General features: G+C 45.2%; 1 protein-coding gene across 2 annotated transcripts in view; it reads right to left on the minus strand.

Annotated features, from left to right (window-relative positions):
* The window catches only part of tln2b (talin 2b), a 47,872-nt gene that overhangs the window by 3,054 nt on the left and 19,955 nt on the right, over nt 1-24,863 (minus strand). The window contains exons 21-52 of one of the 2 annotated variants that reach the window (XM_041938229.1): nt 23,686-23,799; nt 23,393-23,506; nt 23,169-23,303; nt 22,822-22,950; nt 22,630-22,732; nt 21,458-21,666; nt 20,902-21,021; nt 20,525-20,722; nt 19,860-19,999; nt 19,206-19,299; nt 18,685-18,774; nt 18,453-18,575; nt 17,719-17,862; nt 17,373-17,534; nt 17,104-17,244; nt 16,319-16,500; nt 15,452-15,584; nt 15,236-15,337; nt 14,940-15,110; nt 14,857-14,859; nt 13,995-14,141; nt 12,583-12,684; nt 12,326-12,457; nt 11,552-11,686; nt 9,718-9,884; nt 9,159-9,342; nt 8,590-8,715; nt 6,963-7,079; nt 6,205-6,390; nt 5,636-5,743; nt 3,616-3,721; nt 2,234-2,358 (exon numbers count right to left, since the gene is read on the minus strand). In XM_041938229.1, coding sequence (XP_041794163.1) covers nt 2,234-2,358; nt 3,616-3,721; nt 5,636-5,743; nt 6,205-6,390; nt 6,963-7,079; nt 8,590-8,715; nt 9,159-9,342; nt 9,718-9,884; nt 11,552-11,686; nt 12,326-12,457; nt 12,583-12,684; nt 13,995-14,141; nt 14,857-14,859; nt 14,940-15,110; nt 15,236-15,337; nt 15,452-15,584; nt 16,319-16,500; nt 17,104-17,244; nt 17,373-17,534; nt 17,719-17,862; nt 18,453-18,575; nt 18,685-18,774; nt 19,206-19,299; nt 19,860-19,999; nt 20,525-20,722; nt 20,902-21,021; nt 21,458-21,666; nt 22,630-22,732; nt 22,822-22,950; nt 23,169-23,303; nt 23,393-23,506; nt 23,686-23,799 — 4,242 coding nt within the window. Of the gene's footprint in view, nt 1-2,233; nt 2,359-3,615; nt 3,722-5,635; nt 5,744-6,204; nt 6,391-6,962; nt 7,080-8,589; nt 8,716-9,158; nt 9,343-9,717; nt 9,885-11,551; nt 11,699-12,325; nt 12,458-12,582; nt 12,685-13,994; nt 14,142-14,856; nt 14,860-14,939; nt 15,111-15,235; nt 15,338-15,451; nt 15,585-16,318; nt 16,501-17,103; nt 17,245-17,372; nt 17,535-17,718; nt 17,863-18,452; nt 18,576-18,684; nt 18,775-19,205; nt 19,300-19,859; nt 20,000-20,524; nt 20,723-20,901; nt 21,022-21,457; nt 21,667-22,629; nt 22,733-22,821; nt 22,951-23,168; nt 23,304-23,392; nt 23,507-23,685; nt 23,800-24,863 lie in introns of both variants that reach the window. The other variant, XM_041938228.1, reaches the window with a different exon arrangement.

The raw sequence follows: 24,863 nt of genomic DNA on the forward strand, positions 1-24,863 counted from the left end.
GTAAAACCACATATTAATTTAGACTCACAGCTAGAGCATCCTACAAAAAATAAAAGATCATTATGAGTGTGTTGCCAGGTCAGCCGGGGCTGTAACCTGGCTTTTATACTAGGATCATGAGTCATGATCTACTATGTGGATTTTTAACTATTAACTGTTCAGCTGCTTTTTCTGTGAATTCTACTCCCCGACATGATGGTCTAAATGCTGCTTCAAAGTCTTTTCTACATTGCCAGGAATAAACGTCTAGTGAAAGTGGTACCATCATTTATCTATTATTTATTAGTAGGCCTAAAATAAGCACAAGCTACATATAGAAAATTAAAAAAAATACTGGAATCAGCCTATAAAATATGCAGTTTCAATATTTGTTTTTTAAACTGTCACCTCCTCCACCTTTCTAAAATTAAAACAATCCCAGAAAAATACTGAGTGTGTGACCTCAGTGCCCTCAACAGTGGCTACAGCTGTGAGCATAATGTTAAAAATGATTATTTTTCAGCGATAGCAGACTGGCAGCAGGATACAACGTCCCATTTCCCAAACCTGTACTAAATACCGTTATGAAGATCACAGTGCATCGGTTCAGAGACAGCAAACAAGCGGCCATCTCTGCCTCAGCAGTCAACAGCATGTGATTGACCTCCATAAACACATAAGGCACACGTGGCTGGAGACAGGGCGGGACACTGTAGGAATATGTTTGATATATAGTTGGACTGAATAACAACCTAATATATCAAACATATCAGACAGAGCCCTGCAGAGAAGGCTTCCAGGTCTACAACGGCTCAGAGAGGGTGGGGTGGGATGGGGCGGGGAGGGCGGTCAAGGCAAGGAGGCATGCTGGGAGCAGGAGAGCCCTCTCTCCTTAGACGAAGAAGGGAGGGACGAAGGAGCGGAGAGGGGAGGGAGTAAAGAGGAGGAAGAAGAAGCTGTTTTAGACAAATAAACCCTTTCTGAATATGCGGGACTATATGAGAGACTTCAGGGCAGCTTAATGCCATGTGACAGTTTGTTAGCTCCGTCTCAGTAATAAACTCAGGGCAGAACATTATCATAGTTACAAAAAATAAAATATGGCCCTCTGAAACTACTTTGTGGACTGCATAATAATAACGTGTGCACATGTGCAAAAACTGGGCCTTTATGTTTGCTAGTTTCTGAATATAGTTAAGCACGGATAAGACTAAATGTCCTCACGAGAGTTAAAAACAGTTCAGTGGTGTTCCCCCTTTACATGCTACTTGGTGAGGCACGCATCCTATTAGATCACTAGAGGGAGACACTGACACCTAAAAAAAGGAAAAGCCTTTCACTCACTAATCCCCTTTCATAAAGGTCCTCATGAATGCAGTCTGTAGCTGTGGAATTACAGTATGAGACAGAGTATTATATGGTCTTTATTAAAACAGGGGTAGCCTAAGCACGCTTTCCTGTTTTATCACACAGGCAGAGGCTTGAACCGACAGTCACGTTGTGTCCAGGAAGAGGTATAGAAAAGGGGGAAAGCACTACAGGCACAGAAGGAAGAGCACTAGTATCCAACTATCCAGTCTCCAGAGACAGATCAACAAACAACACAGTCATGCAGTAGCACACCACAAACACAACCTTGCATTGCACGGAACAACACGAGAGTAATTTCACTTTCCGAAAGCGCCGTCACCACCATCTCCCGTGTTTCGCCTATTTTTATTGCGTATGATGCGGTAAAGTGGTTTTGTTTTTTAGGCAATACCGCAGCGAGGGGGCAGATGAACAACAGGCTGAAAAAGCCTCCCTCAGTTTAGTTTAGAAATGACTGCAATAAAACAAAGGAAATAAGTTCAATAAGACAGAGGCCCCCCTCCTTCGGAAAGGGTCACAACAGTTCATCACACATTTGAACTCATTCCAACATAAGCTTGAGGGCCCAGCGGTGTAATTGCGTCTCCTGGCAACACAACTCAAAATAACGTCCAAAAGTACCTCTGAAGAAAGTTTTCCGAGCATCATATGCTGGCTCACCGGACCAGCTGTCTGAGTCGACATGGTATGCGTAAACATTTCTTTCCCTTAATGACATCGAGATAGCAGCTCAGTCGCTGAAAAAAAAAAAAAAAGATGACTCCACTTCAAAGTCAGGGTCACCTTTTCCTACCTTTGGCCCACATCGTCTCCCTGCTGATTAATGGCAAAAAGCTGTGCGTGGGTTTGTGTGGGTGGGAAAGGTTGAGAGGGGCACCTGTACCTTGGGCTTGGCTCTGGGTTTCAGCTGCTCTAGTTTCTTGGCTGCAGCTTCAATGGACGCCGCTGCTCCGAGTAGCTCGGTCTCGGCGATGACAGTGGGGTCCTCAGGGTCCACGCACTCCGATCCTGAGCGGGAACATCACATGCCCAGATGCTGGTTATCGCAAGAGTTTCCAACACAGACTCACAGAAGAAACAGTGGAATAATTCTGGTGATAGCATTTTATTTTACGTAAAACTATGCTTCGGCCATTTTTCGTGCACTCATTCACACAATCCACCGAGATGCTGCAGCAAAGCTCACAAGCTCTACGCACTCCAAATAGCTGTTTGCAGTGTGACAGCAATGCCTCAAAGTTAAATAAACTAAAAGTTAGAAGAAATGCACATCTGATGGATCATTGTCTTTTTATAGGTTTTTAAGTGCCCATAAAACGGAGCTGTTTGGGAACAGCTTGGTAAAGCAGATGGAGTGATGTTTCCATAGATTATGTTGAGCTCAGGGGAAATCTGTTCTGCACCCCCACCCCATCTGACTCCTCTACCCCTTTCTGACTCTATGAAAGGTGATCTGGAGGAACAATACACACCATATCCCACTTACCTCCATCTGAGGCAGCGAGGAGAGAGAGGGAGAGAGAGCACATGGGACATTAGAGAGGTGAAGTGGATAGCCCCGCTGGGTCTCGGGCTATACGCTGAAATCTAATTCTCATCCAAACACAATCTATTACTCCTGTCAGATGCAGCAGTGCAGCTTCTAGCGGAAACACTCTGCCACGTCTGTGTCATAACCAACCTACAGAGCTTAATTTGGAACAATTTGCACGGCAATCACTCTGCGGTACGATTTCAATATTCTCAAGTGATTTTCATGACCTGTGTTTATTATGGAGGCAGACAGGTTTGGTGGCTTGACTCAATAACGCAATATCATTATTCATTCAAGAGGATTAGGAGTCCTTTGACTAATCTCTAACATCTCCACAATCCTATCATGTTTTTTTTTTTTTTTTTTTTACATTTTATCAAATTGAGTTGGCTCCTGATGGGAGTCCCCTTGCTTCAAAATGAGTTTATTCTGCAGTTTCAGCTTTCCACTACAGCAGCTATAATGTCTTGCAACCATTTTTGAATGCCAACAATTTTTGGACAGCGCACAAGCGCAGAATAAAACAACATTATGGTGCTTCATAAGGTACCATAAACGGTCAGAATAATAAACATACAGGACTTTCATGTGTGTGTTAAATGGTCCATATAATCCTCGCATCAGCCAGAACGGGGTCACCGGTAACTAAAGGTTGTCAGGCCAAACTTTCTGCTCGTCTGCGTCGTGTAAGCGTGTGTGACGGCGTGTATCGGCAGTGTGTGTGGCCTCACCCTTCATGGCCTCAGCTGTCTGGACGAGCTCCGTCACACACGCTGCCACATGCTTTGAGTGCACGACCAGCTGCTGCTTCTGCTCGGACATGGGCTTCTGCAGCACCTGAGAATACAAGAATGCGGACGGTACTCGAGCAGTTTTAAAAGAGAGTGTTAGCTTTGCTATTTCACAGCTTCACGAACAAGGAAGCGGCACCCGCTCCAAAATGTAACCTGTCGTACAGTAATAACATGCAGACCAAAGTCCTTCACACAGACAAGAAATAAAAGCAAAAACAAACCACAAATACAGTTTTACAAGACAAAAAAATTGCAGCAATAAAACAATGAAATGTTACCAGGAACAAAAATAATGTAAAAATCAATGATTCAAACCAAGGCTGCAACATTACTCCAAATAAACAGCATGATTAAAAAGAGTTTGCCATTCTAATACTGAGAGGCTGTGAGTTCCACAGTTTGGGGGCATAAAAACAGAAGGCACCCTCTCCGCTGCGTTTATGGGACACATAAGGAACATTTAAAAGAAAAGTGGTGGAGGACCTCAGTGATCCAGCTGGACCATAAAATGAAATAAAAATCTCTGATGGAGGGGGGAGCAAGGTCATTTAAAGCTTTATAAATAAGTAAGAGAACTTTAAAATCAATTTGAAAAGACACGGGTAGCCGGTGCAGCGGTGGCATAATGTGATCCATTTTCCTTGTTTTAGTTTATACTCTCAGTGCAGCCCTCTGAGCTCGCTGTAGTTTTCTTATGGACTTTTTAGGTAATCAACGGCTACTTTTCACATTTGGTTCTTTTGTTGCTTGAGCAGCTGGTTGACGGGCAAAGAGGTGACAGCACACTCTTCATATTAAGAGCAGAAATTATGACATCAGGTACTTTCAGTGTCCCAACGTCCTGCCAGAAACAACATGATGTACCTGTGACTAATTATTCAAGTGAAATGATTAATTAAGCTACTTAATACATTAATTAGCCATTGTTACATGTCAACACACTTGTCTTCCTGTGACACGGGGGTAGTGTTGTTATGAACGAAGGAATTTAATGAAAATAAATTTTGCTGATTAATGTGCAGATTTATGCACCGAGGTGCTCAGAAATTCAGTCTGAGCTTCTGCGGAGGTACAGATATGAAAAGATGAGTTTCCAGATGCACGTGGTTACCGACAGATACAGCAGACGGTGGGAATAAAGCAAGTTTTCAGCTGTGTCATTGTGTCTCATTGGTGACTGCTGGCAATCATTCATGAGGCCTTCTTTCAAGGGTAAGGCTGACTATGTCCAGTGTTTTCCTTATTGACAACAAGCCCGTAGAAAACAGCTAACAATGTGGACTGTCGCAGTCAAGGCCATGAGAGTTTTACAACAGGTGAACAATACAGTTTATAGTTCATTTTTATAAGCGGCGGATGAATTTCCAAACACAGCCGAGCACTGTAGGTTTCAGCAAATGTTACTCAAACGGCACTAAATAGTGCATTTGTTAGGGACTGTTTTCAGTGGATTAATACACATTTGGTGCACTTGTGAGTATTTACAGCAGCAGCGCGGTGTACAGTATGTGGGATTGGTCTGACATAAACTAGAGTGCTCCAGTCGCCCAGTGAAACAGTGCAGCTCATTTCATTTATGTGTTTTTAATAGTTTCTGGACAACAATAGAGGTCTGTGGCACAGAGGCATAAACTACACCAGGCTTTTGCTGCACAGATAATACTTGTTAGGAGGATCACTTTATTGTTGGTTTTGGTATCTCCGCTGACAATAAGTAAAACGGAATATCACCAGCCTCATTCTTTAAGTTAAGGTGATGCTCCAGCAAACACAAGCATGACTGGCAGGAAGCCGGCAACGTTTTTTTCAAGCATCAGCAGATTTAATACTGCAGATAAGACCTGTAAACCTCACATGGTAATAGTAAATATCAGGATCCACATTTCCACACTGTTGCTACACACACACAGTCACCTCCATCCTGTATGTATGAGACATGTGACTGCCTCATCCTCACCTGCAGCACTTGCTCCAGAAGGTTGATGTAGCCGGTGGTGCACTCAGAGCTGTACTGCAGCGCCTTGCTCCTCAATTCCTCGCTCACTTCTGGGTGAAAAGCTGCTTGCTGGAAAAGGACACAAAAATTGGTCCCAGTGGCAGGTTAAGATTTAACACAGGTCCTGATATTAAAGTGGAAATATGCTCTGTGAAGTCTGGAAGAGCCTTTACACCATTCTGCGCGTGGATGTGAACAGTATCTAGTGCCAATCAAATTCAGAGCTAATAAAACCTCTAATCCTTCACTTTATTTGTAACGCCCTGATCTTTAACAGCGTGCCTGCAGCGCTCTGTATTCTTTCTGTTTGTGTCTCGTTACAAGTGCTATACAGCCACTAAAGGACATCCTGACTGATGCTTCGCTGCACGACTTTGAAAAGTGACTGAGTCACTACCGGCGGGAGCAGCCATAAAGCAGACTAGGCTCTAACGTCCTATCTGCTCTCAGCAGGCTGGGCTCACATGTTTGCTGGCAGCCCGGTGATGTCTGTGTGAGGCCAGTTCTGGCAGGGCGGTGTGGATTAGCACCTTGCAGGTAGTCAGCATATCAGAGATGGCTTTGCGGCTCAGGTTGGCAGTGGCGATCACATCCTCCTGCTGAGCAGAGTTGCCTGCAGCCACTGCCTTGGCCGTTGCTGTGGTGATGCCCTTTGTCATGCGGATGAACTCCTCGGGCGTGGTGGACTTGTCTGGGACGTCCTTGGACTGGAACACCTGAAATGATGAAGACCCACAAGCATTTATATTTGGATATAGGCGGGGTGGCAGGGGCTCAGATATGTTAATACAGATGGGAGGGTTCTCAGAGAAGACACAGAAAAGACCACATGGACTCTGTATAGCAGCAGAAAGTGTAAACAAGTGAGGAGGACAGGACATATTCATATGGGTAGCAGTAAAAGCGGTTGTTTGGTAGACTGTGTTGAGTTTGGCTTGGCTGCAGCTCTTGGTAAAGCCTCCTCTCGGGCTAGGGGGTCCTCCGATAAGGATTAGCAGCAAATTACAAAAAAAAAACGAGCTCTTGAAATCTTCCTTTCTCACTCTGCCTGCACCTGCTACACAAGGCCTGATAAGAGCTGTGAGAAACCTGCAGGGGCTGAGAGGGAAGGAGGAAGGAAAAGAGCTGGACAGATAATAAAGGAAAAAGAACAAAAAGCTCCCCTGTTTTGTTCAGAATAATAGACACAGATATCTCTGACCCTGTTTGAGCCAGCTTCGCAGCGAGGCTGCGTCTCACCAGTTGACTGGCCGTAAAGAAGAGGTTCGGGCCTGTGAGGCGCTCTTACTGTCAACTCCTGCTTGATGCACTCGATGGTGGCCTCCAGTGCCCTCGTCCCGCGAGTCGCTTCGTCCTCCACCGCCTTCACCGTTTTCAGAAGAGACGTCACGTTGGTCACCATGACCTGTCGAAGAAAGGGGAGATGATGAGGCTCATAGGGAAACCAGCAGGTGGAGCTCTTTCTCCTCAGCTGCACAACATTACATTACAAAATTATTTTTGCCTCCTCTGTCACTGATTCCATTAAGGTGAATAATGGCTACATGTGTTGAAGGTGCTTGTCTAATGAACATTGAAGACATCAGCTGCTGACATGAGAGGAGACAGGGAGTTATTTCAAATTAAAAGAGGCTGATTTACCATCAGTTTACTCACTGATGCCTCGGATAGAAAACCCCCCCACAATTTCAAGTTTCATTCATGACGACACATTCAGTTCAGTGTGTGCCGCATTCACGTGTACATTAGTAAGTTAGGAATTTGAGCGCCAGGAGTTTGAGAGGGTCCCATTTGGAGGTCACCATATGCTGGAGGAACAGAAACAATCTGTCAACATAAGTAGCTCCATGGGTGGCCCCGATTCCATTTAGATGAGAAAACATAAGAAACCCCATGCAACAGTTAGAGTTACATGCCGTGCTTGGGATGATAGTTGTGAGAAAAAGAAATAAATAATACGAGGAAGTTTGCAGAAGACTAGCTAATCTTTGGTCGGGGGGTGTCTGGGGCTCTGTCACTGACGCAAATACAGTGTGCTTTGATCTCGGTTTCTCTGTCGCAGCGGCCACAGCTGTTAGATGCAAAGGGTCAGATGATGGTTTGATGATCAAAATCATCTGGAAGTTGTTGTGGAAACATTTACTTTATATTATACTGAACTTGATGTATATTACACTTTCTGTGCACTTTACATTATAACTTTACTTTATTTCATATCATAACTTTGTCTCTCCTACTTCTGCTCTGCTCTTACGCCACCTACAGTATTTCTGTATGTTCTCACAGAGGAATCCCTCATGTGCTGCTTTTTCTGAGGTTTTGCCAATTTGTCTCACCTTTAAAGTTTTCTATGTGGAGTTTTTTCAACCCAAAAGGAGGGTCTAACAATAGATCGTAAAGCCCTTGGAGACAAACCTGTGTTTTTGAGCTATGTAAATAAAACTGACGTGACACGACAAATAGAACTGTGAGCCTGAGCTGTACTTAGATCAGGTCCTCACCGTCAAGTTGATTCAAATCCTTGCTCTGCTATAGTCTCAACGGTCACAATACAGAAAGTCCTGCGGCTACAGATCTCAGCAAAGCACACCAACCCTCTCTCTCACGCACACAAAGGACATCTTGGTGATGGGTCTAGCCCCACATACAAATATGACAGAAAAAGAGAATACCTCACAAACCCAGATAAGAAGTGTCACATCTTTCTTTTGAGAAAAGTTCACTTTGTGCGACCAGATACGTCAAACTAAACATAGCAACAATACAAAGGGAGTGTTTGCAGAATACACGCCTGCATGCATTCCTCTCAGTGAGGATGCATATGTTGGATAATAAATTGAGGACTCGCGTTGCTGAAATCAATTCGATCTAAACCAGATATGACAGTGATTGGCTTGAGCGGCCCATTCCTTCACCTTGGCGGCGCTCTTCAGCTGATACATGGACGGGTCATCGGCTGGCTTGCCGGCGGCACATTTGGTGGCACCGATGAGTTCGGCCAGAGCTTTGGCCACGTCCCGCACCGCGTTTATCAGAACCACCTGAGGAGATAGGGCTGGTATCAATACGGCACAATGGTCAGAGTATAGGTTTATCAGTAGCACCCCGGGGAGAGGATTTAACACTGCAGCCCTTATCACTCCCACCTAGTCATGATACTTCAGACTTAGCAGAGGGCAGAGATAGAGGCATACACACAGGGGAAAGAGAGAGAAGACACAATGTATATCAGATGAAACTGCAATTACACAGAGAATCTAATGGTGGGTGTACAGAAAGACAGAAGACATTCATTGTAGATGACTAATATTACAGTGATAAAGGGTTATAATGGCTGGTTAAAGCTCTGTGCAGCTGAATCAAAAAGTAATAACTGAGCATTGTTAGAAAATAAAAGGGCTACATCTGCGACTACACATGGCTGAAGCATCTGTGCTTGTATCAGACGCTCATTAGGGTAAAACGTGTTTTGGATTTTCATCACCTGTGTCTCGGGGTCCTCGGAGCCCATGCTGGTCGCTCCCAGTTTGACCACCTCGGTGAGCTGGGTGATGGTCTTGGCTGAGGACTGGGCAGCCTGGGCCAGTTTCTCCTGGCTGGACGCGGCTCCAGCAACCAGCAGCTTGGTGTCCTCCACCAGCGCCTTGGCCGTCTTCAAGATGCTCTCCCTGAGGGACGGGACACATTGTGTCACAATCTGCTCCGCAGTCACACTCAAGTACCAGCAATATGAAAGGAAGCTGTTGCCGTTCCGACAGAATGTGCGTCTTGTAGGGACAAATTTCAATTGTGTTCATTATGTGAAATGCATCTGCATATTCAGCTTTATTGGCAAACTGCGCTTCTTCCTGAGTGAGTCATCAGAAGACAGAGGGGAGCTCTGGCGTTACAGTGTAAGAACCTAGCAACAGAAATCTACATTATATTACATTTGCGCTCATGAAAACTATCAATCTTTTGCTTATTTTTAACATCATCGAATATCTCTTTTTTTCACATCATGTCTTGGTCTGTCTGCTTTGTTTGTGGCAAGGTCATTGCACCTGTGGTCAGCAAAAGACTCCTCATTCTCAGGGTTCAGTGTTCCAGCTGAGGCGAACATGATGGTGGTGTCCAGGTCAGCGATGATGCCAGAAACAGCGCTGGCTGCTGTGATACAGGCCTGGGTGCCTTTGTTCCCCGCCTGCAGTGCCGACAGTACCAAGGACACCTGGAACATAAAGCATTAGATATGCAGAGAGATCCCCCACACATGCTGTTTCCAGAGGTGTAAAAGAGCTAAAAATAACCCCAAGTTTCTGTATGCATTGCTCATTGCTTAATGATAAACAGTAGCTATTCTTCTTTATAGGATGTTGGCAGAGGCCTTATAAACCAGGTGAGTGAGAGCAAATGTTTAGAGGGAGAGATTTGGATGAGCTGGATTAAAGGAGGATGCTGGGAGCAAGAAAATAGAGCAGGGTCTAAAATCAGAGTCTGCTGCACAATCACATTAAGTCAATGAGCCTGACGCTGCAAATCACACATCTCCCGCGAAGCCCGCTCTCTGCCCATCCCTCACAAACAAATGCAAAGCCCTGAGAGGTGCGTTTCAACGAGGCATGAGCTTCACATATCAGCAGGCGTGAGACCCCAAATTATTCAAGTTTGATATGAGCCCTGGATCAAATCATAGCCTCAGAGTGGAGAGAAATTCTAATGTGCGAGCAGCGTGGCTAGCTGCTGCCAGGCTCGCAGCAGGGAGACATTAGTATTTTTATTAACTGCACAGTGTGAGCGTGGTCAGGAGAGCGTGCTCTCATAACCTGCATGATTGGTACAATAGTACAGTAAAACACCAGTTATTACCACCTAAAATAACATACATTAACCTTTATTCTTCTGACTAAGTACTAGTTCAACACTAGTATCGTAAACAATTATTTAAATTATATATATATATATATATATATATATATATATATGTGTGTGTGTGTGTGTGTGTGTGTGTATATATATATATATATACACACAGAAAGAGAGAGAGAGAGCAAATGTACTGAGCACTGCATGAAATATTTTTTCATAAAAATGCTAATGCTGAGTTGATGCTGCTTCGAAACTTCAAATAGCAGAGATGGCAAAATTTTGACAGCAAAAAAAGACTTCCCTTAAAAAGTCAAGCTAAATATACTGTGCATATCAACCAGAATTACAGCCTTGCGGTAGTATGTATCACTGTATTGACATGTATGAGTCCAGTGAATAATTTCCACTGAGAAACATGTTGTCTGCACTTACAGATGAATTTTAAAGAGGAGTTCAGATGACTGATAGAGAGCTTCATCCCATGGTGCAAAGACAATAAGCTGAAGCTGAATATCAGCAGAACCAATGAGTTTGTGCCGGCCTACAATGCGTCAAATATGGATGTTGCAGCAGCACAGAAGAGCTGTACAGTCAGCACAGTTTCAAGGTGGACAGCTAAGATTAATGTCAACAATTCGGTATCTGATTAAAGAGTAAAATATGGTCACAATCTGCAATCTTATGATGTCACAGTGAAGCCGACCTTTCACCTTGTGGACAGAGAATGTCATCACTTCATAACTCTATCCTGTGAGACATTTGTGCGAAATGTTGCCGTTATTGACATATGAATGAATGAGTTATGGCCAAAAACATGATTTTTGAGGTCGCAGTGACCTTTGACCACCAAATTCTAATCAGTTCATCATTGAGTGCATGTGGACATTTGTGCCAAATTTAAAGAATTTCTCAGGGCGTTCCTGGGATATTGCGTTCACAAGAACAGGACGACCTGATAATGTAATGCCTCTGGCCACAGCTGTCGCCGGCGTGACGGCATAAGAAGCTTCCTTCTGCGACACAGCTTACCTTCTCTGTGACTGCGCGGGCACACTCGATGAGCTCCCTTTTGGAGAAGCTGTCAGTGGGGCTGAGCTGCAGGGCTCCAGCCTTCTGGACCATGTAGATGCAGCCATGGCCCAGCTCTTGCACCCGTGTCTTTATCTGGAAGCCGACCTGAAAGCACAACCAGGCGTCGACTTACACCGCAGCCATCCTCTCATTTGTGTCACTGTACTACATAATTACAATCATGTCCTGAGCTGGCACGTCTCTTATTCAGTGGGTGGATAAAAAATGATTTCAAGCACCCTCAGAGAGGGGGTGCTGGCACTGCACCTTTAATTTCCAGACTGAGATTCACGGGTGGGTGGTACTTCATTATAAGCATCACTATAGGCTTTTAGACTTGTAGAGGCACAATGTCGCTATGGTAACCAGCAGGCTTTCCATAGCAGCCTGCTATATACAAGATATTGATAAGAGCTGTGTGCTTATTAGTGCAATGTTTCCACACATTGCTGGACTAAACAGAAAAGCCTTCAGAAAAGATGCGGGTCTTGAGAGTGATGGATGCTGGAGGGGTTTATTTCTGTTTGATCTCACACTGTCCGGAGCAGCCTTGAGGAAGGGGTGTCATATCAAAGAACTGCAAACATCTGCTCTGATCAGTGTGTGAGTGAATCCATCCGAAAGGTTTTTTGGTGTTAAATGCAGGCCTAAGCTGATATTTCAGCCTGACATTTCAGGGGCGTGTAAATCTTTCATGAGAGTATGTAATTTTCCCCACACAGGACAGAAAGCGTGGCTTCTCACCTCCTCTGGCTCTGCAGTGGCTGCAGCAAGGCGTCCTTGATGGGCTAGCTGTCCATAGTCGACTGTCACCTGAGAGGCAAGGCCACCGAGCTCTTCAGGGCAGGTTACCGATTTCGTCATCTGGCAGCAGAGAGAACATACATCATCAGCAGAGGCAGATTAATGGCTCTGCAGCCCCGCTGACAAATATTGTCATTGTAGATTGGAAATGTAATGGAAAACACACATTGCGTTGGTGCACTCACCATCTCCTGTGCAGTGATAGCGATGGCCTTGGAGAACTTCACCATGGTGGTCTGGTAGTCCACAAAGGAGCCCTCTGGTTCAGGAGGTGTTCCCTCATCCACCTGTGAAGATGAACCTTTCAGTACTTCTTTATTTTAGGGCTTACATAGCTAGTTTTGGTTTATACTAAGGCGTACTATAAGGGGTTTTGTGGTTATAATTAACAATTGTAATAGTTACTAATAATTGTTCCGCCATTTTTTACAGGCATTTTTTGCTTAATATCTGAGTTAAACCTTAAGTAAGAAGGTGCCAATTTCTGTAAATTATTCTGCAGTATGTGTTATTTTATGAATGCTTCATAGATTAGTATTAAGATGTTAAAACTGTATATATGAGGACCTTTTTATTTGCTAGGTTGCCAACAAATAACAAGAAATTGCGGTACAGTTCTTCAAAAAACAAATTTAAAGACCCCTAATAAACATTTGGGTTTATGTTATGTGCACATGTTCAAAAAATGAATATATTGATAAAGATTTTCGAACTCTCAAATACTGATATTGGTATTGAAATTGCAGTTAAGTCGGCCATGTGAAGTTATAGTAAAGTTTAGTGCATTTATGATGGCAAGCCTGATGGATGTTGCTAATAAAGGACTGTGAATTCTCTTATATTACAATGAACAATCAAGTCTTATAATAAATAGTTGGTCCTTCTACAAGGTGTATTATTGTAGGAGTTCAGATGGTGCAAACTTAGGCTGATTCACTTAAGAGGCCACTACAAAGAAAAAAACAATTGATGCTGGCAATACCAACACTGGATGCACCCCATTTGGCAAGTTCTTTTTATACTACAACTCCTTAATTGATATATAATTTCTTAACAATTAAAAAGCCATTAGTGAGAACATTTAAACCTTTTTTATATATGCATTCTTGTAAAGTGCTCCACTTTATATATGCTAATGGAGTTTTAATGAATGTTGCTCCGCTCATATGTTTAAGCTCAGGCTAAAGGGAAAAAAAACAAACAAAAACAAGGACGAAAAATAAAAGTCAAGGATAAGATCTGAGTGAATGTACATCTGGGTGTGTGCAGATCATTGTCAATTATTAACCACGCTGTCAACACGGTGACATGTCCCCCTGCAGGATGAATGACAGTTAACATCACCAGTGGGCTGTGGATTTAAAACTTGTCATCTACTGGACTACTGAGAGTCAATGACAAGGACGCGCTCTCAGCACACCCACTGTGGAATTGCTCTTGCAGGGGAAGCTCATTTTGCCTTCAGACAAATAAGACAGGGAATAAGTGTCAGCCTGAAATCCATTTAAACCACCTGAGCTGACTCCTTGTGAGATGGCATCACACACACACACACACACAGTGCATGCATTCTCCATGAAAACACACCCTTACTCACCCTGCCCATGGCCTCGGCGATGGACTCCACCATGCCCCCGACCATGCCCCCTTCGCTGGCCGCCTCGTTCAAAGTCACCATGATGTCGTCCACGGCCTCCTTCATCAGCTGGGCTGCTTCAGAGATGGCATCGTGGGTGTGGGACGCCTGGGGACACAGTCAGCTGATTAACGTTTCCGTGACACTGTCTTTGTCCAGCCAGAAGGAAATTTATCAGCTTGACAGCAGCTCCAGAGTGTCCCTACAGCTGATAAGTACTCAGTGCCTCACTAGAGGACACGTCACCAGGCTGCTGTAAGGACTTGCACCACCCAAAGTTCACTTGCAACAGGAATACGGAATATTTGCAAGGGAACAGGAGCATGCAGATTCATTTGCAGCGTTAAATTGTGCAGACAGACTTAAGTTTCAAAGCAACTGTCTCTGCATCAGTCAAAAATGTGGAAGCTTGCTGTCCTGCACAGCTGCACAGACAGGCAATCTTACGAGACAACATAAATTCCTCACAAGGTCATTCTACTATTTTTTTTGTCTCTAATTATGTTTGAGGAACAGCAGAATCGCTCGAGAATTGGATTAGAAGTTGTGCAGTGAATGGGTTTTAAAAAATGACGGCCAAAATCTTAAAATCAATTCAAACACTAATAGAGAGCTATAAAACCTAGTGAGGACTCCTGCGGCTTTGTTCTGTATGAGTTTAATACGAGCAAATGACTTATAGCTGAAAGGAGAACATATAATAGAGAATTAGAGAGGCTGAGGTAGGAGGGAATTCTTCATGCTCAGCAGGAAAGAATGGCTTGTTTCTCTTGAAAAAAATGATCTACCCTCGAAAAAAAAAAGACTGCATTACTGTCTTGACCTGCTGAAATTCATCTTAATTACAGATCAGCCTTGAAATAGAGAGCACAGCTAAACACACTGACTATATGAACTGATTCATACCTTTGGGTTTCCCCCACCCTCCTTGGCAGCATAGAGCATCTGCAGGGCAGACTCAGACAGGGTCTTGGTCTGGTCCAGGATGGTCATCTGCTGCTGGTGGTCATGCAGCTTGGAGGCCAGGCCCACCGACGCCACAATGAGTGGATCGAAGTAACTGGCCAGCTGGGTCACCTGGGAGAAAGAGCGGAAGAGAGCTGTCTGAGGAAGGATTGGATAGCAAGATAGAAAGCATACAGTATGGGTTTTTTCTTCCTAAATCCAGTGGGGATGAGGGGGATATATGGTCAGACCAGCACCTTGTGTCCTAGCTGGGCAGCCTCGCCTCGGGCCGCTGTGGAGACAGGATCAATCAGATGCCCAATCTCCTGCACAGACGATGTCAGCTGCTCCTGGAGCGCCTGGTGAGTTACAACGGCACAGAATTACGTTATAAGTCACGACAGAAAGACTACAGATTCCATTAAGTTCTTCCTGCCTGGACAAGACAGAGCTGATGGGGTGCTTGAACTCACTTCCATGGAGATATCATCTCTGCAGGGCAAGGTCTGCCCAACTGCAGCCAGGGAAGCTTGCTCAATGTCCCGGATACACTTATTGATGTTATCAATGGAGTAATCGCACTCCCTCTGACCTGGTGCCTTGTCCCTGTCATCAGAAATGTTGAAAAGTACACACATAATTACATTTCTGCATTATTGTGCAAATAAATATAAATTTAGACATATAAAGAACACAAAATTTAGGATAGAAAGTATTGTTTTCACTTTTCTGACAAGAGTTCATATCTGTACTAAATATGATGTTGCAGCCAGCAGCCCATTATCTTAGCTTAGCATAAAGACAGGCTCTATCCAGAAGGAAAAAAAAACATCCACCATCCGGCACCTCCAAAGCTCACTGACACAAGGGCGGCATGAATCTTCTCATCTAACTATTCTGACAAGAGCGAATGAATGCATTTCCAAAAATGACAAATTATTCCTTTAAAGCACACTGTCAGCCAGGCTCTTATCGAACGCAGTCTATTCTGGGCCTCGGCTGCCGTGAGAATAGTGTATGCATGCGACTGGAGGATGATGATGATGGTGAAGACAGAAGCGGGTGGGGCACTACCTTTGATGAAATGTGTTGCGGATCCACCACAGCTCATCATCTCATCACTGCTCTATAATGTTCACTAATCTATTACAACGCGGCGGGAATCTGGGCAGATATAAAGTGATGTGGCAATTTATTTCTTAGCTGAACAGACATCACAGAATAAGCCCTCTGGTCTCAGAAACAATTTTTTCCACCAGCCGGGAGCAAAGAATTCTAAACTTTGATTCAGGATAATCCTGCAGAGACAGATGTGGCGGTCGGTGGGATTAATGACCAACCTGATGGAGGTGATGAGGCTCTTGATTGAATCAGAAACGGTTCTGGAGTGGCCAGCAAGTATGGACCAGGTGGGAGGGTCTTTGGGGTTGAGGACCAGCGAGCGGGCCGTTTCTAAAAGGTAAGTGGAGCTATCGAGCATGGAGCGGGCGGACCGCACAATGGGCTCCTGGGCTGCCGAGCCCTGTGGAAAAGAAAAAGGTTAGAGCAGGTGAAACAACGGTCCAGGTAACAGCTCAGCAGAGCTAGCCACACTGCAATGACAGAGTTGTTAATATTCCTTGACTACCTCGGAGAGATCAAAGGTGCAATCAAAGGGGGGGATGAGATTAGAAAGACAGCTTTACACACATGCAGGAAGAAACACCTTCAGTCTTTATGATCCGAGCCAAAGCCTCCCTCGACAATTAGATTAACAAGCCGAAGATTAGAGCAGCTGTGCTGAGAGAGGGTGCCATTAAACACTGCCCTCCAAAAGATTACAGCCTTAAAGCTTTTACAAGAACTTGTTCCACTCAGATTGAAAAATAAAAATCTATCTTTCTCCTTGAATCTTTCTTTGACTTTAAAAGAAAAGGGAAAATTGGACGTCAACCCGCTCCCCCCCCTGCCCGTGTTCTCTGTAGAAACCCTTCAGTGTTGGCTCATATAAAAGGTGCAAAGTCACAAACATATTCATTAAATCTCTCTGAAGTGTAGCTTCAAGATCCTCTGTGGGACAAGCGGGTAAAAAAATACTGATGTTTCTAAACGGTCGTCACAAACAAACATCAGATTGGATGAATACCTCATTGCTGATCTGAGCTGGGATGCTCGCAAACTCTGGGTTGTTGGCGAAGGTTGACAGGTTTTCCACAGCCTCAAGGAGAGGCGTCGTAGCAACGCGGCACCTGTTCCTGTTCTCCTCCGAAAAATCCCCGTCTAAGGCCTGAAACGAGACGCCGCCTTATGAATATTGGTCCACGCTGCACGACACACACATTCACAGCTTCTCACGTGGCGAAAGAATTCTGGAACAAATTTACACTCAACGTTTTGATCAGTTGGGGAGTTGACCTTGATGGTTTTGACAAGGTTGGCTGTGGTGTTGGCCACCTCTTTGGCTGACTGGACAAACTGTCTCCTGGCCACGGGGTTGGAGGTCTTGGAGGAAGCCAGGCGGCAGGCGTTGCACAGGGCTGAGGTGTGCTTGGCGACAATTGTTGCCGCGGATAAGACCTGACGAGCACAGCAACGCCAACAAATAGGAAGCGGAGATGTGTGATAATGAGGTGTGTCCAGTGAATTACTGATGGCTTTCCAAACTTAATGAGGCATTTAATTCAAGTCACAGGAGAGTTGTATGCACTACCATCCCCATATGTCAGGGAGTGGTCCTGTAAGGTTTATCAAGCTCGCTTACCTGTGATGGACTACTGGCTGGGTCCACTAAGTTCTGACAAGCCATCTGTATAGCCTGGTGAGCCCTTGCAAACTGGATGGGATCCACCAGCCCCTCGTGGCCTGACTGACTATTGGGATCAGACACACCTACAAGATAAGACGCCTACGGGGCAGAAAACAAAAAGTCATATCAATGTATCAGTTTGTCCCTGCAGGATCTTTATTGTCCTCCAAGATCCTGTTTGTTGTCACAGACGAGCTAACACTCCCCACATGCAGTCCATGAATGAACAGACACACAGACAGATTTATATTGTATACATGGTGCATAGCGCGAGAGCTTTTTGAGAGGAGATAAGCAGAGTGAACAAAAGGTCTGTCAGAGTGTGCCCTTTTCCAGACAAACCAGCTGAACGTTGCAGGGAGGCGAGGATGTTATTTCGCAGCTTTAAGCCTGGGAGTCCGTAAAACCTCCAATGAAACCTGACTCACCCTGCCTCGCTGTGGTGGTTTTCCAATAGGCCCGCTAAGGTCTAAATGTTGTTTATGAACGGATTCCACCATCCAATTCCACCACCTTGCATTGCATCAACCTTAAAAAAACAATTAGTTTCTCCCGATTCTAACGAGCCGTGACTCATTCCAAGCATATATCAAAAAAAGAAGGGGAGCAGGGAGAGAGAGCAGCAGAGCAGAAAGCTGAGATGAGAGCGTGCTAACTCGCGGTGAGTCAGTGCCACGCCGCGACCTCACCTGTCCCGCAGCCTCCGTCAGCCCACACAGAGCTTTGGACGCCACGCCAACGCTCTCCCCGAAGGCTACCACATCACCCGTCTTACAGTGCTGAGAAATGCCTGCCATTGACTCCCCCAGGACCTGAGGCATTTGGAAATGGAGCACAAATTAGATCTTCAGCTGCCTACTGCGTAAAATATCTCTGACAGTTAAAGTGCATAGTTCGCGCAATTATTTTGAAAGCCTGTACCTTTGAATTCTCCATGACGCTCTCGATGCAGTCAAAGTAGGAGAGCTCGTTGACAGGCTCGTTGGGATTATCGAGGAGGCCTCTGACAGCCTGTACACAGACGGACATGATAATAATATAAACTAGTGTGGACACAGCACTGAACTTTCTTGATTTTGCACTCTTATCAGCCACTTAATTTAGATTACAAAAAGGAAACACTTTAAATGGAAATCAAGCTGATAAGAATATACTGCCCTGATAAAGCCGAGCCTTTAACATGCACAGCCTTGTTGTCACTTTCAGTTACTTGAGAAGAAGTGAACATATGCAAAATGCTCCTGTGTTTTTAATGCATTTACTGTAGTTATGAATTTAATGTCCGTCTACAATGAAGTGAAATCAAACTTGATTTTGGTGAAGGGTGAAAAAGTGCACCTAGTTTTCCCTGATTAAAAACATACAGGCATGTACAGGCAACAGAAAACGGGCCTGAACAGAAGGAGGTCTTTGTGTTGTGCAGTGTATGTGAGCACGGCTACCTCCAGCTCCCTCAAGGCGTTGTCACACTCCTTTTGTCCTGCTGCTTGCTGGGTACAGAGCGTGATCAGCTGGTTAATACTCTCTGTCACTGCCCTGAAACACAAAGGCAGCCATACAGGCTTTTTAGCTCTCACATGTGTCCTCTGCATGCACGCTCATGCTGGCCTCGCTCACATTCGCTCACACACGCTTTCAGCCGCCTCATTCGAGCGCTCCACCGCCGGCCTCTCGCTGCGACGGGCTAACAGTGCACAGGAGTGCCGAGATTGTCTTGAGTTTGCGTTCAGCCTTGCTGAGCACAGACAGGCCCTGGCCAAGGCTTCCATCTTCCTAATTAGACAGGGAGAAGTCAGTCAGGCCCAGAGCCCTGCGGGACCAGCTGCCTGGCTTCTCACAAGCGGAAGGATACATACTCCTTCTAGCAATGCCGAACACACGCTGCTTAGGAGAGGCATACAGATGCAGCAGTGGGGGAGGTTTTGTGACATTTAAGTGTAGAATTGGAATTTTTTATAACTTTCTACAGGCCTGAATCTGGACCAGGATTCACATTTAGGACAAAACGGCTCAGTTTACAAGCAGATACTGTATCATATTCATTAGAGACAGAGAATATCTGATCCACATCAGGTGTTTTCTGCATCTTATCACACCTTGCTGCCACAGCTAGAAGATTCTTGGCATTGGCCGCACCCGGATCCACAGACAGGGACTTGGCAGCCAGCAGCAGCTTGCTGGACGCCATGGAGATGTTCTTCAGATTACCAATGACTTGGATCTGGTCGTCCTGGCTCTGCACAGACAAGGAAAAAAAAAAAACACAGGTGATCTTTAAAGTGGATTCAGAGCTCTGTTAAATATTATCAAAAACTTACTCAGTATTTACTGTAGGTAACAGCTTAACGTGTCCCGACCACCTATATCCCTTTCCGTCCCTCAGCAGGCCTCTTTGAGCCTGATTAAAGCTCGGGTGTCATAGCAGATCAACTCAAATCCCATGATCTTTCCAAATTAATGAGCAAAATAACCAGAACAAGAACATCACAAGATCTCATTACATCTGACTGTGTTAGCGCTCTTGGGGACAATCATGTGCTTAACTGAATTAGATAAAAAGTCCTAATTAACAAATGACTTGAACATCTTAGGTAACAGAGTGATACACACAAAAAAACGAGCTTGACCACTCAGCGTTTAAGGCTTTTTACGTTTGAGAAGGTTCGAATGCTCCTCGCCGTGCGGGAAACACTGGTGGCAGAGGATTACCGCTGCAGCGTTTCACTGGAGTTTGGAGAGGTTGTATGATCATGAAACCTACTTGGGTGTGTCCGGCCATTTCAATGCCAGCATCCAGGAACTCATCAAAGTCTTGGCTGAACTTCCCGGAGGCCGCAGCCAGCTGGCTGCTTGTTCCGCGAGAGGAGTGGACGACCTCGCCTGCAGAGTGGTTGAGTTCAGCTGCTGTGTGGTTCAGATCAGTCTGGGCCTCCTGGAATGTCTTAAGGCACGGAGGGAGCTTCAAAGACAAGATGCACATCGATTAGGGGATACTGTAGTGCTCATGTCAGAAAGAAGTCAAATGGCAATAACCTGTTTGGGAATGGGATGATATTTTAATGCATGTGTTCGGCTCAGATGTTTTTAAACACAAATAAACTAAATGTCAAGAAACGGCCAAGTGAAAGCCTGGCTCACAATGTCCACCAGCAGCTTCTTGCTGGCCTCTCCGATGCTCCTGAGGGCCATGTCAACATCCTTCTGGCCTGGCAGGCAATTCACACAATTATTCAGCGAGTGCGACACTGCTTTGGCCACCTGAAACACAGCACAACGGCCAGTCAACGCACTGCCATCAGTCATTCTAACAATGTGCGACACAATACGAAGTCCCAGAGCAAAGCTATAAGGGGAAAAACATCTCAAATGCAAATTGGGCTCACAGCGGTGCACAGTAATCCGTGTCACTAATTTATGCTGCTGTCACAGATATATTCCAAACAATATGTTTATCCCCCAAAGGGCTGAAGGAGAATGAGCAGTTTTACTCTGGCACTCCTGAGAGAGGAATACCAGGCGAGAGACAGAGCAGAGAGAAAATAGCAACGCTTAGAGGGGATGATTGTTATGGAAAGAAGAAATGTTTACAAATCAGTAGAGGAGAGGGAGAGAGGGGCCCAAGAGGAACAATGTGATCCCTACATGAATATCGCTGCCTCTGGGGGAGATATTACCGGGAGCTGCGGTATGCTACCTGTGCCAGTCTCTGCTGACTCTCAGCATCTCCTGGATGAACCAGGGCCTGGTGGGCTTCATGGATCAGCATGGCAGAGCCCTCCATGACATACTGGGCCGAGTCCAGCATTGCAGCTGCAGCCTGAGGCTCCTTGGTGCTGGCTGCCACTCCCCTGGCTGCTTGAGCCAGTGTCCTTAAAGCCTGCGCTGTTTCTCTGGCAGCCACACCTGTGCACGACCAGCCACACGGACAAAGTTGAGTCATGAAGCAGAACAAAAAATATCAGTAGAATCTACAGTAGCCGCTATGGATGTTACACAGGTTTCACATTCTACAGATGCATGTGATGTTCACATTCTCCCGTGTTCAATGTTTTTATGTAGGGAGAGTAAGTAACCATTTTTCTGTAGAAATTGAAACTGACGTTTTACTAAACACATTAATTTCAGTCTCATTAGTTTTTGCAGACGTCCCGTTTAAGCACTACAAACTGAGAGGTACGTGTATTTCCTGACTTTACTGTAATTACAGGAGCAGTGTGCAAATCAGCTGGCAGGGGCTAGCCGTACCACGCTGAGAACAAACTGATACTGAAATGCCCTCATTGTTTAAATAAATGAGTTAATATAATAAATATGGCCCCCGCACGGGAGGTGCCTTTAACTTATTATACACAGAGCCGAGAAGAAAAGCAGCAAATTGCATCAAATTGCATTAGGCAGCCAAGTGGAGCCATTTGCTGATGGAATGTTAAATCTAGTGAAAATAAGATTAATGAGTAGCGAGCAGCACCCTGGGCCACAGCATGAGCCGCTGCCTGGGAGCGCTCATTGTTAGAAATGCTTTTCTCTATCTGTCTTCATCTCTCCTCCCCTGAGATCCCCAATTGAGCCAGAATTGACACGGAAACAGCCGGGCCCCGCTGGATTCGGAGCGCTCGGTTTAAGGCAATAGTGATAGCACAAATAAAGGGAGTCATCATTTTCCCCGCCTGCTTTATCCTCACACTCCCACTTAGCGTAATTTAAAGATGCAACTTTTTTCAATGCAAAAAAAGTCAGCAATCCATATATGGTTACGATATATAACGAGTTTGACAATGTACCCACTCTAGAAATAAGTAAATTATTTAACTAAATGGCTGCTTAAGCTTCCGAGGGCGGCTCTCTGTGCAGAGCAACTTCTCTTACCTGTGTAATGCTCATTGCCCTGTGCAGCACACGTCAGCAGCTGGGCCATGGAGGAGCCCACAGCCTTCGACGTGCTTCCTAAATCCTGAGCGCACTTCTCCAGCTGTGTGAGCAGCAGAACACACACAAATGAACCACTGGCTTCGCAGACCTGCTCATCATGTTCTGCCGCTGGACGTGAAATGTACTGACCGTTTCCCCAGGAAGAGGTTTGAGTTGGCCATCGATGACAGACATCTTGGCATCCTGAAGCTCGCTCTTGAGCGTCTGTACAGTTTTGAGGGCTGAATCGATCTCCAGAGGACCACAGGCTTCGTGGGCCTTCACACACACACACAAAAATACACAGACACGTAACTGTTACTCACGTGCAGCCATACATTATACGGCGCAGACAGGATGCCGGCCTTTATGCTGCACTTGATATCTCTAAATGAGATGAAGGAGCTGGGCCTACCCAAGTGCAGCCTTACAGCACAACAAATCCTGCCATCAGTGAGATGAATCCTGCTCGCTCTAACGGCGTTACGTAAAGATACCTTCTGTGTGGCTGTCCTCAGCTCGGCCAGGCAGGTAGCCAAGTTCTTGGCACACTGGCCCAGTTGCATCGCAGCAGCCTGGTCGGCCACCGTCGGGACTGCTGACTTTGCCGACGCCACCATCTTACTGCCGGGCTGAGAAAAAGAACAAAGGTAAATTGTCAAAGGAGCCGTTTTTATCAACTAAAGAGTTTGCTAGTGACTGACAGGGTGAAAGGTCCAACCTGTAAGAAGCTCTGGCTGGCCATGATGAGGGCAAGCTGGGCACCAAGCTCCTCAGGCTGGGCCTGGCTGCTCCTCATGCCCTGCACCAACTGGGGAATACTATCTGCAACTGCCTGCATTTAAATATACGATTAATGTTTGCTTTGTATCCACAACGTCATGATTGAAGGAGAAAGGCACTGCAAAGACTACCAAAGATACATATTTTATGTTTTATATAAATTGTAAGGATCAAGTTTTTCAGTGCATTATTTTTTTTTAATACAACAGAAAAACGAGCACATGATCTTACCTTGCAGCTGTGTACTAGCTGCTGGTGTGAGACTGTGTTTTTGTTGGAAGCAGCAGCATTTTGGGCCGCTGCGATGGTCTGAGTAGCAGCAGCCGCTGCTTGCTTAGCGGCTATCTGTTCAGGAGATACAAATGGAAACCATTTAGGCTAAAAGTGAGAGAGCGGCGCCTGGCTGAGAGTCACATTCTTTCACTCCGTGCAGTATCAAGCCGTCATGTTCTGTTCGCAGACGGAGTTGTTCTCATCAAACCAAGAGGGGTCACAAACTGAATGTTTTGTAAGAGGAGGAAAACGGGCGTAAACTCGCCGCTCCGTCTTTATTTCATGTTGATGATCGGCATTGCTTTCCCCTTGCTGTGCTTCCAAAACTGAAGCACTAAAAATATACTGCTTAGCTCACATTAAGATTGACAACACTGAGAGCAGAGGGAGAAGACTTTCTTTTTGAGTTGATAAGGAGGAGAAGATGAAAAAAGACAGCCAGAGTACATGATATCATTATACTAACAGAAAATAACAAGCATGTAGAACTGACATGATGAGTAGGAGCAGCATTTTCTACCTTTGTTTTAGTGTAGTCTGTATTTTTAATATTCTATGCAAAATACTGTATTCACTTCTAAATAAAAGCATCTGCATAGCAATGAATGACAGTGTGACAGGAGACAACCGGTAAGATTAAAGAGGTCTTAAGGAGTCTAAATGTGACCGTGATAATTGCGACATCCACACTTGCAGATTCGTGACACTTTGGTCTTCATCGGTTCACACGTTTCCCTGACGGAGGCGATCATTAGCGCCATTACTGAGACCATCTGATGCAAGGAGGCGGACTGAGATATATGTCTGATAGCAGGATGATCCCGGCCCTGGGTAATGCATAGTTTATGTGCTTGGGAAATTGAACATTGGGCGCTCTGGAGACGAGAGGGGCTAGTCATTAGGGGCAAACTGATACCAAAGGCTAAACACAGATCTTTACACTCAGATAGCTCACTCACAGCACTAATGGGATTTATAGCCCACTGCTACGGGAGAAGAGAAAAACACACTAAATGAGCCGTATTTGTACAAATGACGGCTGAGGCATTTCACCTCTACGATGTTTATTCTACAGGGATGACAGAATGTGGGAAATAGATGTTCGCATGACGTTGTTGCTGGCAAGAAGAAAGAAG

The sequence above is a fragment of the Chelmon rostratus genome, chromosome 6 (assembly GCF_017976325.1).
Source record: "Chelmon rostratus isolate fCheRos1 chromosome 6, fCheRos1.pri, whole genome shotgun sequence".
Lineage (NCBI taxonomy): Eukaryota > Metazoa > Chordata > Actinopteri > Chaetodontiformes > Chaetodontidae > Chelmon > Chelmon rostratus.